This window comes from Planococcus citri, chromosome 2 (genome assembly GCF_950023065.1).
Source record: "Planococcus citri chromosome 2, ihPlaCitr1.1, whole genome shotgun sequence".
In the NCBI taxonomy this organism is placed as follows: domain Eukaryota; kingdom Metazoa; phylum Arthropoda; class Insecta; order Hemiptera; family Pseudococcidae; genus Planococcus; species Planococcus citri.
The window spans coordinates 69,530,030-69,543,386 of NC_088678.1; the positions used below are offsets into that span (position 1 = coordinate 69,530,030).

General features: G+C 33.6%; 1 protein-coding gene across 2 annotated transcripts in view; it reads left to right on the forward strand.

Annotated features, from left to right (window-relative positions):
- LOC135837396 (organic solute transporter alpha-like protein) overlaps positions 1 to 13,357 on the forward strand; it is a 77,582-nt gene that overhangs the window by 35,471 nt on the left and 28,754 nt on the right. Inside the window, exons 1-2 of one of the 2 annotated variants that reach the window (XM_065352655.1) lie at positions 1,785 to 4,818; positions 9,790 to 10,147. In XM_065352655.1, the coding sequence (XP_065208727.1) occupies positions 9,811 to 10,147 (337 nt within the window). In that variant the 5' untranslated portion in view covers positions 1,785 to 4,818; positions 9,790 to 9,810. Of the gene's footprint in view, positions 1 to 1,784; positions 4,819 to 9,789; positions 10,148 to 13,357 lie in introns of those variants that run through there. The other variant, XM_065352656.1, reaches the window with a different exon arrangement.

Sequence of the window (13,357 nt, forward strand, 5' to 3'; positions counted from 1 at the left end):
ACAACAAAAAAAGCATGCAATCATTAATTTGAAATACAGTAGTGAAAAGTAGAAGATGAAAACTTACTTTTCCAACTTCCCCCAGTGCACCTGTATCTTTAGCGAATATTGACGTCGTTGTAGCACTACTCCCAGTCCATCGGCTCTTCGTAGTTATTTATGTTATACTGATGAAGTCGTCTCCGCATCGCCGGTAAGTCATAACGTGCTACCCATCGGATGTTTAGTACTTTTTCTCCTTGGCGTAGTTCGATTAGTATGGCGGTCTTCGTGCGTCTGCCGGTTTCTCGTACTTCTGTGTGGTGAAAAAGACAAACAAAAAATGTGGCGAAAACATCGCTCGGATTAGTACAATTTTTTTGCAAACTATTGAAATCATCGTTTACAGCATTAATCACGGTGTCTACAGAAAATAAAAATCACACATATTAACACCTTGAAAGTAGCGATTGAAAAATCCTTGTATGTAATTTCAATTTGTGATACTAAGTAATAAAAAATTTCATTCATGATTTTGTAGCTCCCAAAAAAAAATCTCGCATGAGAAAATAACCTGACTATAATACAACATGGACTACGAGGTCAGGTCAGGTCAATGTGCCCCCGTCATATTCAATATAATCGCTCCACCCTTATGGGATTGGAGCCCCTCCCCCCAAAAAGTTAAGTTAGGTTTGCATCTATCTTCTTATTAAATCTCTATTCCATTCTACCAATCTCGCTTGAATCTGCTCGTCCGTCACCTCTTTCCAATCAATATTGTATTTCGGCAATTCCATTGTGTATACTTACGTACTAGATTCTTTAAAATTTTTAAAAAACCTTTAAAATTTAATTTAAATTCTTTAATTTAGTTATTCGACACAGGGTAAAAAGACATAAAAAAGTCGTAAAGTTTGACCACAAGCTGGGTTGCAAATGGAAAAACATAAGGGAAAGACAGAAGGAAGATGGAAGGTAAATTGTACAATGATGAGTAGATGAGTAATTAAAACAAAAACGTATGTAAATGAAAAATGTTCCATGCATAGTGCATAGGTAACCAATGTAGTCGTAAGGCAGCAACTTAACAAATTTATCTATTACACATATTCACAACAAAAAAAAATGAATAAATATTACAAAAAATTCTTTTTTAAACCACTTACCACTAAGCGCCAATAATAACAGTTGTAGTACCAGCAGCTTGACAACCCTTGCCTCGGGATGTGACTCCGATGACTTCTCCATTTTGTCATCCTTCTTGGTCTCACTATTAACACCAGAACTCTGTTCTGATGCTTTCTCTGTAGGTTTAGGCAACAACGCCTTCACCTGTGCTGTTAGGACTGGTAGCAACTCACCGAGTGCTTTCCTCACCAGCTCCTCCACTTTTAACAAAAACAGCTTTTTGTTAGTCTTCTTGGACTTGTACCAAGCATGGTATTCGTGGTCCATCGGTTCTTCGGAACATGGTGTCTCATTGTCCATGTATGATAGATGCCTGCGGCCTGCTCAGTCTTACGCCTTATGACTTCGTTGAGGGAATCCCTACGAAAGTTTGGTCTTTTTTTGGGAGGCCTCATATCTTTTACTTACCTATGAAACAATTTATTCAAAAAACATTTAAAATGATGAAATTTTATTTCTCATGACATAACTAAATCTTTCTATTTTTTTTTTTTTTTTTTTTTTTTTTGTAAAAGTTTTTGTCGACAAAAAAAAACAAACTTTTGGTTAAGTGTAATCCGCGAATCAATTGTTAAATTTGTGTGGTGGTTTTTGCTGAAAATAAATTAGTTTAATGCCTTGAACCAAACACTGATTGTTAGTATTTGTGTGTTTGAAATGTAAATTATTGGATGCACTACCAAAAATACAGAACTATGTTAGCTGATCATTGTGAGTGAGCAGTGCTGAAGTGAACATGTGCCTGATGTTTGTTTTGATGCACACAATGGAGAAAAATAATAGGTGCTGAAAAGTAGAAAATCACCTTACCTATGCTTTAAAAAAATCAAGGACAATCAATGTTTTAAATTCTCGTTTTATCCATGACGAGCTGATCTCAGTCTGCGCTCTGATGTTTGTAAGTTTCCTATAGGGTAAATGTGCCTAAGTTTGCGCGCTTCCTAAGATTGCGCAGTAACGATTTCTCAGAACCAGTGAGAGTTACAACATTGATACTGCCTTTACTTGAAAGAAGAATCAAAATGACCATACTTCACGTTTTTTGGTGATGGTAGCACCAAGTGTCGCGAAATGACAAGCGAAAAACTTTTTTTTCAATTTTTTTTATAACTTTTCCAATAAAAGTCGCACGTGAAAATTTTTATGGAAATGGCAGTAGAAATCTAAATAAGCTATTTTTAGATTCGTCATTGTCTGGGGATTATAACAAGCACATATTTCAAGTACTTTCTGCTTTAATTAGGTTTCAATTTTTCAATTTTTCAAAAAAACACCCCTGTGCCTAAGATTGCGATTTTTATTTTTTGCTACTTTTCTAAGACTAATAATGATACTTTTCAAAATTATCATTAAGAATCCAATTTATTTGAATGAAATGACACCTTATACACGTATATCGAGTTTACTCCTTGTCAAAAGCTAGGGAGAAATGGGCGTAATGCTGGAAATACCAGATATGAGCGCATTTCCAGTGTGGTTCACTTAGAAGTTTCAAATGCACATTCGTGTGAGACATTTTGTTTGCTTTCATCATTAATTAAACAATATTGACGAATTTTTATGTTTTTCACTGGTGTACAATCTTGAGAAGGTGAATGCGCAATCTTAGGAAGGCATATGCCTAAGTTTGCGCATCTGACTTTTTTTGGTTTTTGGTCAAAATATCAAAAACTAAATCGATTAAAAATTTTATTTCTGGGGCAAATCATAGCCAAATGTTTGAGGAACCTTCTGTACAAATTTCAACATTCTAGCTGCTTTTCATAAAAAGTAGTGGCTGTTTGAAAATTAGGTGCGCAAACTTAGGCACATTTACCCTAAGGTAAAAACAACAAAGAAAGGTTTCCAAGGTCACTGCTCCTAAATTTGCAGCAAACGAGCAACAGATGAGCGGGGCTCGCGGGAAAAAAGTGGTATAACATCTCTACAAATGTAGATTTTCCAAATAGGCTGGGACGGGTGAGTTTATTGTCAGCATAATTTTGGTTCATTAAACAACTGTAGGATTAAAAAAATGTAAACAATGTAAATATGTACCTGAATGTTAGAATAGTATCGTGCCCCGGCTTATCAAGTTTTGACAAAATTCTGATGATAAATGCATCAGTATCTTCCTTCTTTGGAACCTATTTCTGTTATCAGTGTATATCCCTCATTGGCACTGTTATCAAATAAAATTTAATTTTGATGCGACGCAATATCTAGGAACGACTAGTTTTGTTTCTGACCATCGACTAGTCGCAATTAGAAATATTTGTGTACTACATACCTCATATGAAATTAAAATATATTACTTGACGAAAAATGGCTACCTACCCTTACATTGTATGTACTTATCCAACTCATTCAATGAATCATGAGGAATTTTTTGCAATTGCTCCATGGATACACGATACCAATATGATTGCTTTCTTTGTGGTTTGATGTCGCTAAGGGAGTCTTCACAAACTGTTTAAAATTATAAAACAAATAGGAATTATTTTAATACATACCTCCAAAAGGTTTAAAAAAATTGCTGCGGTTACTGACCTGGAAAATGATGACTTTTATGGATGAGTCAACATATTCATAATTAATGAAAACCCCTAGTACTGCTTTTAATGTGGCAAGGCCATTTCTTGGCGTCGATTCCTTTTTCTTTACCAAGAGCTATCTAAGACATTTGTTATCAAACAATCCACAACACCTAGTAACATCGCCAGTTTTTAAATTTCTGGTCCTACGGCAATTTGATCTTCGAGTTCATCGACAATTTTGAAGAAAGTTGATTTAAAATGAAAAACAGATATGAAATTTTATTTGCAATTTTGTAGTAAACATCATACAGATCGAATCACTGAGATGGGCAATCATCTTATAGTTGTTCATTTCACTGTGGTGAGGTGAGTAACTTTGATGAAGAAGTTTGAAATGTAAATTATTGGATGCACTACCAAAAACACAGAACTATGTTAGCTGATCATTACGAGTGAGCAGTGCTGAAGTGAACATGTGCCTAATGTTTGTTTTGATGTATACTCATACCTACATACATATAGGAAGAATAGTATAAATTATTACAACATACATTCATATCAATATTATGACCACATCGCTACCGTCGTCATCGTCGTATAGGAATGGATATGCATAGAAAGTAAAAGTTGCTACGATCAAATACACCTTGCTACGTAAGGTAGGTAGGCAGGTAGCGACGAGAGAAAAATATACTGTAGAGCGAGAGGGAATAAAAATAGAGAGGTAACCTTAATAAGTGCGAATGAGTTAATAATACATAATAATAATACACTTGTGAGAAAAAGAGTGCATCTGAGACTCCAGCGGTGGCCCAATGAAGAGCATAAGGATGGAAACGATGCAACAGTGGAGATGCAGACGCCAAACAGAGCGTCGATTGTGGCGCTGTCTGTGTGTAAATTGTTCTGTACGAGTTGTTCAACACCACGAGGTTGTGCCGAATGGATTAAATTTTCTCACGTTGATATCAATTTAACGAAGCCGATTCGACGATACGGTTGATATCGCGAACACCGATACATTTGCGCGCCGATTAAATTTCGTGTTTTTTTCATCATCGTGAAATTTTGCGATAGTAATCGGAGTGAGCAAATTGGAGGATTTTTTCTCGACGAATATATTTTTGAGCAGGTAAATTTCTCTTTATTATTGAGATGCTTGAAATTGTGATTTTTTGAGCGAGTGAATCACTTTCGGTGAGATTATTTTCGAGAATTTTTTATCGAGTGAAAATGTGTATTTTTCTGCAATATGAGGGATTGATTCTGGTGTATTTTCTGAGGTTAGCTGTGTTGTAGGTATTTTCATTGTCAAACGATGGAAATATTTCTAAAAGAACGAGTATGCTAATTAGTAATCGTCTTCGATGACGTATCACTGGTGATCGAGTATACGGTAAAATGTGAGAAAATTTGCACCTTTCTTGCACCTTGAAAAAAATTCCGGACTGGCTATTTATTTTTCTCTCGATTTTTAGTGTTTTATTTGGTATTATAGTTTTGCCGAACACTTCGATTGAGGAAAAAGTTGCCATTCTGTGGTCACTGACCTTTTTCCTTTCGTTCGAATATATTAATTTTCATCGCTGATTGTGCGTTGATTTTCAATAGCTACTGAAATTTTTTATTCGAGAAAGAAATTTTGCCCGGTTTTTATAGAATTTATTCGACGATAGATAGAAGGTTTAATTGAGGGTTAACGATATTTATTTCCGGTTGGCTGAAATTGCGAAAAATGTCGCTGTACTTCTTTTAGAATTATTGAATAGAGGATCTACTTGATTTGCATTATTAATAGGATTGGTAATGAATTTTGAATAATTGAATGACGAATAATTCGCGATGACCGGCTGATTCAACGTGTAACGATAGAATATTTTTAATGACCCACTCGTATTTTTAAGTGATTTTATTTTGGGTAATTTATAGAATCCTTATCTTCCCTTGTTATTACGCTTTTCTTACTTTTTTTAAATCATGAAAGATGGAAGCATTTGAATTAGTGAGACTGGTCCTTATACTGTGATAAAAATAATACATTATTACTGACAGTAAAATGCATTTATAAGATGTTGTTATGATTAATGGAAGTTTTGTGCCTTTGTGTATAATATTAATTTGAGAAGTGGGTTCCTGAAAATCTATTATGTGAATCCGCTAATAATTGCAAACTTAGCAAAAAATTGAAAGAAAATCAACGCGATTTACAAATATTGGCAAAAAGTGATTTTTTACTCAAAACCTGTCAAAAGTTGATAATTTTGAAATCTTATTTTTGAAAAATTTGCCCTCGCTTCGCTCGAGTTGATTTTTATACAAAAAGAAAATTCAATCTGTGATTTTGATTATTCAAAAAAATTTTGAACTTTTTTTGCGTACTTATTTTACGATAATTATTTCATGTATTAATTTGGAAAAGTCATTAATTATTGTCGTACAATATTTTTTAAAAAATTTTTTTACGGATCAGTGAGCTGAAATTTTCATAAAATCTTCAAAAAACTTGAATAATTTTTTTTTCAAATCATTTTTTTTAAATGTCTTTTTTCCCCCGAGTGCTTAATGTTTACGTATTTATTATTTTAGTGAACATCTACTCGTATTTTTTTAATAAGTGAATTTTTTTTTTGTTTTCATTTCAATTCATTTTTTTATGCTGAATTTACCAATTGTTTTATTTACAGTAATCGTAGGTATAAGTAATTTTTTTTCATTTTAAAATGGCGTTAAAAATAATAAACAATTATTGATTCACTCGTTCTTCAATTTTTATTGAGTTTTTTTTCTTATGGAATATTTGTGTGATTTTTTCAGTTTTATTTTTTAGTCAGAGTTAACGTGCTCGAAATTTCTAAATTAACTTTCGTCGCTGAGTTCAACATTTTTGAGTATTCAATTAATCTGAATTTTACTTCTGAATTGTGAGTTTTGATTCTGTTTCGCGAATGGTTTTCTTTTAAATATTCCAAAATGGATACAATTGTGTATACTTTTATCGAAGTAATGTGTGTGTTGTTTGGGTATAGATGGATTTTTGGGATTTTATTCCCCCTTCTCCTTCCATGACTGCCTTTCTTCCCGCCCTGTTGCAAAATCTATTGCGTGACTAGAAATTTATTGTTGAACTGTTTCCATAGAAGATTTGCAAATTGCTGAATAACTTTTTCTATTATTGTATTTTTTTAAAAATTGTTTTGCCGACGATGAGGAAGCACTCAAAACTCAGTAAATTAGTTCGGATAATTTTATATATTGGGGGGGGGGGGTGTCGAAATCTGAGAAAATTTTGTAATTTTTGTTATTTTGGTCGTTCGGTTTTTTCCTTGTACACTTTCTTGTCATGAATTAATGACGAAAATATTTCAAAATTCCCAAACGAAAAACAATAGGAACTTGAATTTTTTGAAATATGTGAAAAAATTGAAGGCAAATAGTCAATTTGATTTATATATCGAAATTTCTTCAAAGATTGGAGGAGATATTTTTGTTATTTTCGCAAAAAATTAGTTCAGAATTTTTTTCCATTTTCTCACATTAAAAATTATTTTCTCAGATTTTTTTTTTTTCAATGAAAAACTTGTGTTCAACGTGATTATTTTTTGTGATTTGAATGGTTGATTTTATTGGTGAGAATAATATTGAAAAATCAGTGGAAAACAATTGAAAAGTTTTTGAAATATTTCCATTTATGCGAGTTGAAAAAAAAAATGAACAAAATTGAAAAGTTTTATGAATTTTCCAAATCATTTCTGGTTAATTTTTTCAAGCTTATTTATTGAAGAGAATTTCCTGAAAATTGAAAAATTCTACATTTTGTTGGCTCAAAATTACACCTTTTTTCAGATATTTTTGTGTTCAGGAATTACTTTAAAAATGTTCATGAGGCGGAGGGGAAGGGGTTTGAGATTCGAAAACAATGTCCACGCCATTAGAATGCATTTTTGAGAAGAAGGGAGTGTTGAAATCTGATGAACTACTCGAGAAGTAGTCTTGAGGGGGTGGGGGAGTTGAAGAGAAAAAAACACACCAAGATGTTGAAAATACATGATATTAAGTTTGTGATGAAAGGGGTTGAAATTAGAAATGAGCCAACTCTTGAGAGTTGTTTTTGCTTTTTTGGGTTTTTCGATGAAAAGGGGAGGGAGGGGATGAAATCTCACAAAAACTGAACTAAAAATTCTGGGGCAAAAATTATGAAAGGGTCCTACGTTATGATATAGAGTTACTGTTTTTGTTGAGTCTCTAAAATTCCAGATTTCGATAAGTTTTTTTTGTTTTTCAAATTCTTTGGAAAATTACTCTATTTTTGTGGTTCCTCTTGACAAGAAATTGATCTGAAAAAAATTGAACCACCCCCCACCCCCTTAATTTAATCAGGATTTCTAAAAATTAGTAAATAAAACATGCATTTTGAAAATGGTTGAAAATTGAAAATTTAGGTTGTCGTTGTTTGAAAAAGTTTCCAAATGAAATCTTAAGTTTTTTTGCTGAACTTTTGAGAGTGTTTTTTTTTTGTAGAAGACTGGAGCATTAAAATCTGATGATTTACTCGAGAAGTGGGATGGGGTGGGAGAGTTGAGAGAGTGAAGGGTTGGAGAGAAAAATACTCTCAGATGTTCAGTGTGGATTTGAAAGTGAGTAAGGCTAAACCTTGATTTTTGATGTTTTTTTTTCAATTTTGAAATTTTGTTGTGGTTATTCTTCTGGATGAGAAATGGTTCTGAAAAAATCGACCATCGCCTCCCCCTCTCCCTTCGATAACCATAGAAATCAGGGGCTCGATTAAATGAATTAATTTTAAATTTGATGAAGGTGTCCAACAAACATTTTCAGATCGAAACCGAAATCTTTTGCGGAACTTAGTTAAGGCTTTTTCAAAATTTCTTTAGAATATTTCAAGGCAGTGTTTTTCAGATTTTATTTGACCCTTCCTTGACCCCAACCCCTTCACCCTTTCCCTCAAAATTACCCTCCGACAATTTGGGGCTGTTTTTCGGATTTCAACCTCTCCTGCCTGCTCGAATTTTGCAATACTTTCTTGAGATAAGAACAACATTGGGAAGTGGGGAATTGTTTCAAGACTATTTCTTATCAGGAGAACTTACGAAGAAATCCTGAAATTGGACCACTTTGTTGTGTAATTTTGATACATTTTGCTATATAAAATTTGATGACCCCCCCCCCTTCCTAATTTTTGTGTAACTGGTTGATTTCTGAAGAGTCTGGAAAATTGGAAAAATTAATCCGGAAAACCTGGAAAAGTTAAACGAAAACGTTTCTCAGAAATTTTAGCACAACCTGAAAGAAGTCTCATTTATTTTTTCATCGTAAAGAGGAAGGGACATATCATTTTTTGGATATTTCATTTTGAATTTGTGACAATTTTTTTCAAAGGAAAGGCCAAAAAAAAATCGTCAACCAATTCCGTGGTCCTCCATGAACTGATCTCATCATAAAAGGAGATAAGAAAAAAAAGTAGGGGTGAATGATTTCGATTACCTCATTCGAAACATCATTCGTACGAGTAACTCTTGCCCAATTTCTCATCCATTGAGTATAAATATGAGATAATCACTCTTGTAATCTTGTACCATAAGCTGGTCTATCGCTTCGACGACGACGTGCGTGCGCGCATGAAAAATACACGTGTTGTTCCAGTAAGTATTCTTTTATGGATAAGATGACCATAATAAGTACGAGCGTATAGTTGGGCTTAATGCAGAAAAAAAAGGGCACAAAACGCAACTCGACTCGTACTACGGTATCAAGGTTCGATAAACATCGTGAAAATTTCGCCACATTGGCGACTGGCATGGCGTCTGTTGTACTAACTCTGTATGGTTCAGTTGAACGCTTTCGTAGCATATGAGGTACTTAAAATTTGCAATTTCTCGTGACCGGGCGAATGGATATGCAACCGTGCGAGTATACTCGATTGCAAAACGATGCAGAATGCGGTCAGTTGTTGTGGCAGACCAATGCGTATAGGAAGAGAGAATCTGATGAGTTGTGTCGTTCTCCATCTTCGACTCCTGACATGTGACTCGAGATTAATTATCGACTCCCACTAATATGGTGTGGTGTGATTTTTTTCTCCTTACAGGAATGAATGTAACTGCAAATTATGAAGCTGGATCCGAATTCGACTGTATCTAGAGCAGCCCAGATGGCGTCGACGATAGGAAGATTATCGAAATTCGATATTTCGCAGACTTTACCAGCGACGACTACAGATTCGATCGTATATAACGTGACAGTAAACGATTACGAAACCGATGCGGCAGATTTGACTACACCGATTAAAGATTTAATTAGCAAATTAAGCAGTAGTGGTAGCGTTCCTAGTACTACAGTTCCTAGCACCAACGGTGTCGAAGCCGACTCGTATTTATCTATTAGAAACGTATCGTCGTTATCATGCCTGCATCAACATATCCCCTCGGTTCATCAGTATCTGGCAGGTGAGTCTATTTTACATCTCTTGTACACTAAGTAGGTACTAAGTAACTATAGAATAATTACACGTATTATCAATTATAAAAATTATAACAAGGAGGTAATTTTAGTAGAACCAAGAGCGAAATGTCTGTTGTCGATTGCGAGATTGTTTCTCTCGACAACAGAACAGAACAGGGATCTAGTGTTGGTACTACTTGTTGACTTATTTGTAGGTTTTTTTTTATATGGATATGTGTACTAGACTGGACAAGCGGTGTCGTATGTACATTACAATTGTCCACTACGCGTACCTCTTACTACTATGTACTATGTAATTACCTATTACGACATGGTATTTTTGCTGGTCGCTGATTTAATTCGCATATACGAGTTTTTTCTCTCCTTTTTACTTACTTTTTTTTTACTAGATCTGGTAGATTGGGTCACGGTCGTCGGGTCGTTTACGTCTTTGTTATAAGAGATTTTGCGTGTATACGCCGCGCGCTCTGGAAATGGAAAATACTCGTAAGTGCGAATTTTCCGGCTAACAAGTAGGGTACTGTGTATGTGTAATGAACAAGTTTTGATAAGTGGACGTCTAGAGAGAGGTGGCGAGGAGATTGATTGAGGTGTCTAGACTGATGTTTTGGTTAAGATTCGGTTTGTAATTCGAGAATTTCGTTCTTGGGTGTTAATTTTGGATGATCTCATTTTCTATCAAAGATAGCAGAAATCTTACCTTTTGTCGGAATTGCTCAATTGTCTGGTTTTGTAGCTGAAAATTGACACTTTTTGCAAGGAATTTGATGAAGTTTCAATTTTTTATCTAAAAATTACCCAAAAGTCTAAATTTTTTGCTGATAAATGACAAACGAATTGAAGAAAATCTCCCATTTTTAGCAAAGATTGCGAAAAAGCATCATTTTTTGCCAATTGCTGTCAAAAAAAGTCCTGTTTTTTGCCAAAAATTGTCAAAAATTCTCGTTTTTTCAAAAATTGACGTTTTGTAGCTTTTCAGCAGTTGAAAAGTTTTTCTTTTTTAGCTGAAATCGATAAAAATTATTAGAAAGTGTGGGGTTTTCTACCTAAAGAAAGCAAAAAAGTCTCAATTTTCAAAAAAAAAATGCAAAAAAATGTAATTCCCAAAATTTGCTGATTTTTTTACATTTTTTAGCAAAATTTCTTGAGATTTTCACTTTTTTTTCAAAAATTATCCTAAAACTCCACTTTTTTGCCAACATTGCCAAAAAGCCCTGTTTTATGCTCAAATTGTCGATGTCTTGCTTTTTGCCTAAATTATAAAGAATTCTCGGATTTCATAAACAAAATTGCTAAAAATGGTCAGCTTTTTGCAAAAAATTCCAAGAAATCGTATTTTTTTAAAAAATGGCTCAAAAGTCTCTTTGTCGCTCGTAATTGCCAAATCAAAAAGATGACCTCTTTTTGTTACAAATTTCAAAGTCTTTCTTTATTCTGCTAAAAATTGCAATAATTCTCATTTCGTTCCCAAAAATTGGCGAAAAATTTTCAAAATAGTTCTTTTAAAAACAAGCGAGGTCCTCAGGACCTGGCAATAGGGTTCCCCTGTTACTGGATCGCTAGATTTTTTTTTCACCAGGATTTTGGCAGATCTAGAATCTGAATTCTTCTGCTAGGGTAGTAGCTTTTGTAAATGGATTTAGGATTTTACTGAGTATACTTGAAGAGAAAAACTTTGAACGTTTTAAAAGTTTGTGTAAATAGTGTTTTAAAAAGACTACTAAAAGAGCTGATTTAATTTAAAAAACGTCCAAAACCATGATTTTCGAGAATCCTGTTGGTAATTTAATTATCATAATTCATAATTATTCATTCATACATACTTACCTTAAAAGTAGCGATTTAATTATTTTCAAATTTCAAATCAAAATTCAAAAATACAAAAGAAATCTGACATGTGAACTGAAATCATCAATTTTAAAAACGAAAGCGAAAAACAAAAATACTATTTGACATTTGACAACTATTTGTTTCATTGTCATTCAATCAAAATCAATGCTATTTATGAAATTCTGGAATACACCAATGGAAAAACTGTTAATTCGCATAAATTATCTTTACGCGGCACCAGACAACGCTAGTATCGAGGTGTTGAAAAACTGAAAACCTGAAAACCTGAAAACTTTAGCGATTTTAATAGGGTTCCCCGTTGGTGGGGGAACCCTAAAAAATTAAAAACGTCATTTCAATTTGTAATATTCTGCCATGTTTCGCAGGATGTCTTGACAGTCTGTTCTGCAAATCCTGCTTTTAGTGATCAAGTTATGTACATCGCTTTTTTTCAATCAGACTTTAAATTTTCAATTTATTTCCCTTTTTTGGGGGGAACCCTAAAAAATTAAAAACGTCATTTCAATTTGTAATATTCTGCCATGTTTCGTAGGATGTCTTGACAGTCTGTTCTGCAAATCCTGCTTTTAGTGATCAAGTTATGTGCATCGCTTTTTTTCAATCAGACTTTAAATTTTCAATTTATTTCCCTTTTTTGTGGAATTTTGAAAAAATTTCGTCTTTTTTTCACCTGACTAATCGAAAATGATTTCAAAAAATTTCCGCCCTTCACTTTCTTTCCTTTTTAAGTTATTTTTAAAGAACTGGAATGCATTTTTTTTTTTTTTTCGAAGAAACGTTTAAAAAGTTTTTGTAAAAATTTAACAGATGGAATAATACAAAAATTTTCAAAAAAAAATCGCCCATGTTGCCCTGGGACAGAAATACATTGATTTCCTCTCTCTCCTCTGTTGTAAGTTATTTCTGAAGGACAGGAATGCATTTTTTTTTGTTGTTGAGAAAACGTTAAAAAATATGATAAAAGCTCTTCTTTTGCTATTTTCAATTCAAAATTTTCCAAAATGTTGAGTATGCCTCGCTTAGCTTTTTAAAATAATTTTTGACGATTACCTATTGCAAAACTTTCATTTTTTTGAACGATTGAAAAACGAAGAATTGAGATGATATAAATATTTTTACCCCCCCCCCCCCCACTCGTGAAAGTGTTTACAAAATCCCATGCCAATGGAAAATTGAAATGGTAGAGGTATTTTTGACACATTCCTTCCTCAGAAAAAATCTTAAAATGTCAAAAGACATTAAAGAAGCAAAAAATTGACGGGTAAAATATTGAACCGCCCGTCCCTCTCCTCCCTCAACGAAGAAGTCGTAATGTGTTTGAAAAATGTCTTATTCAAGTCCTG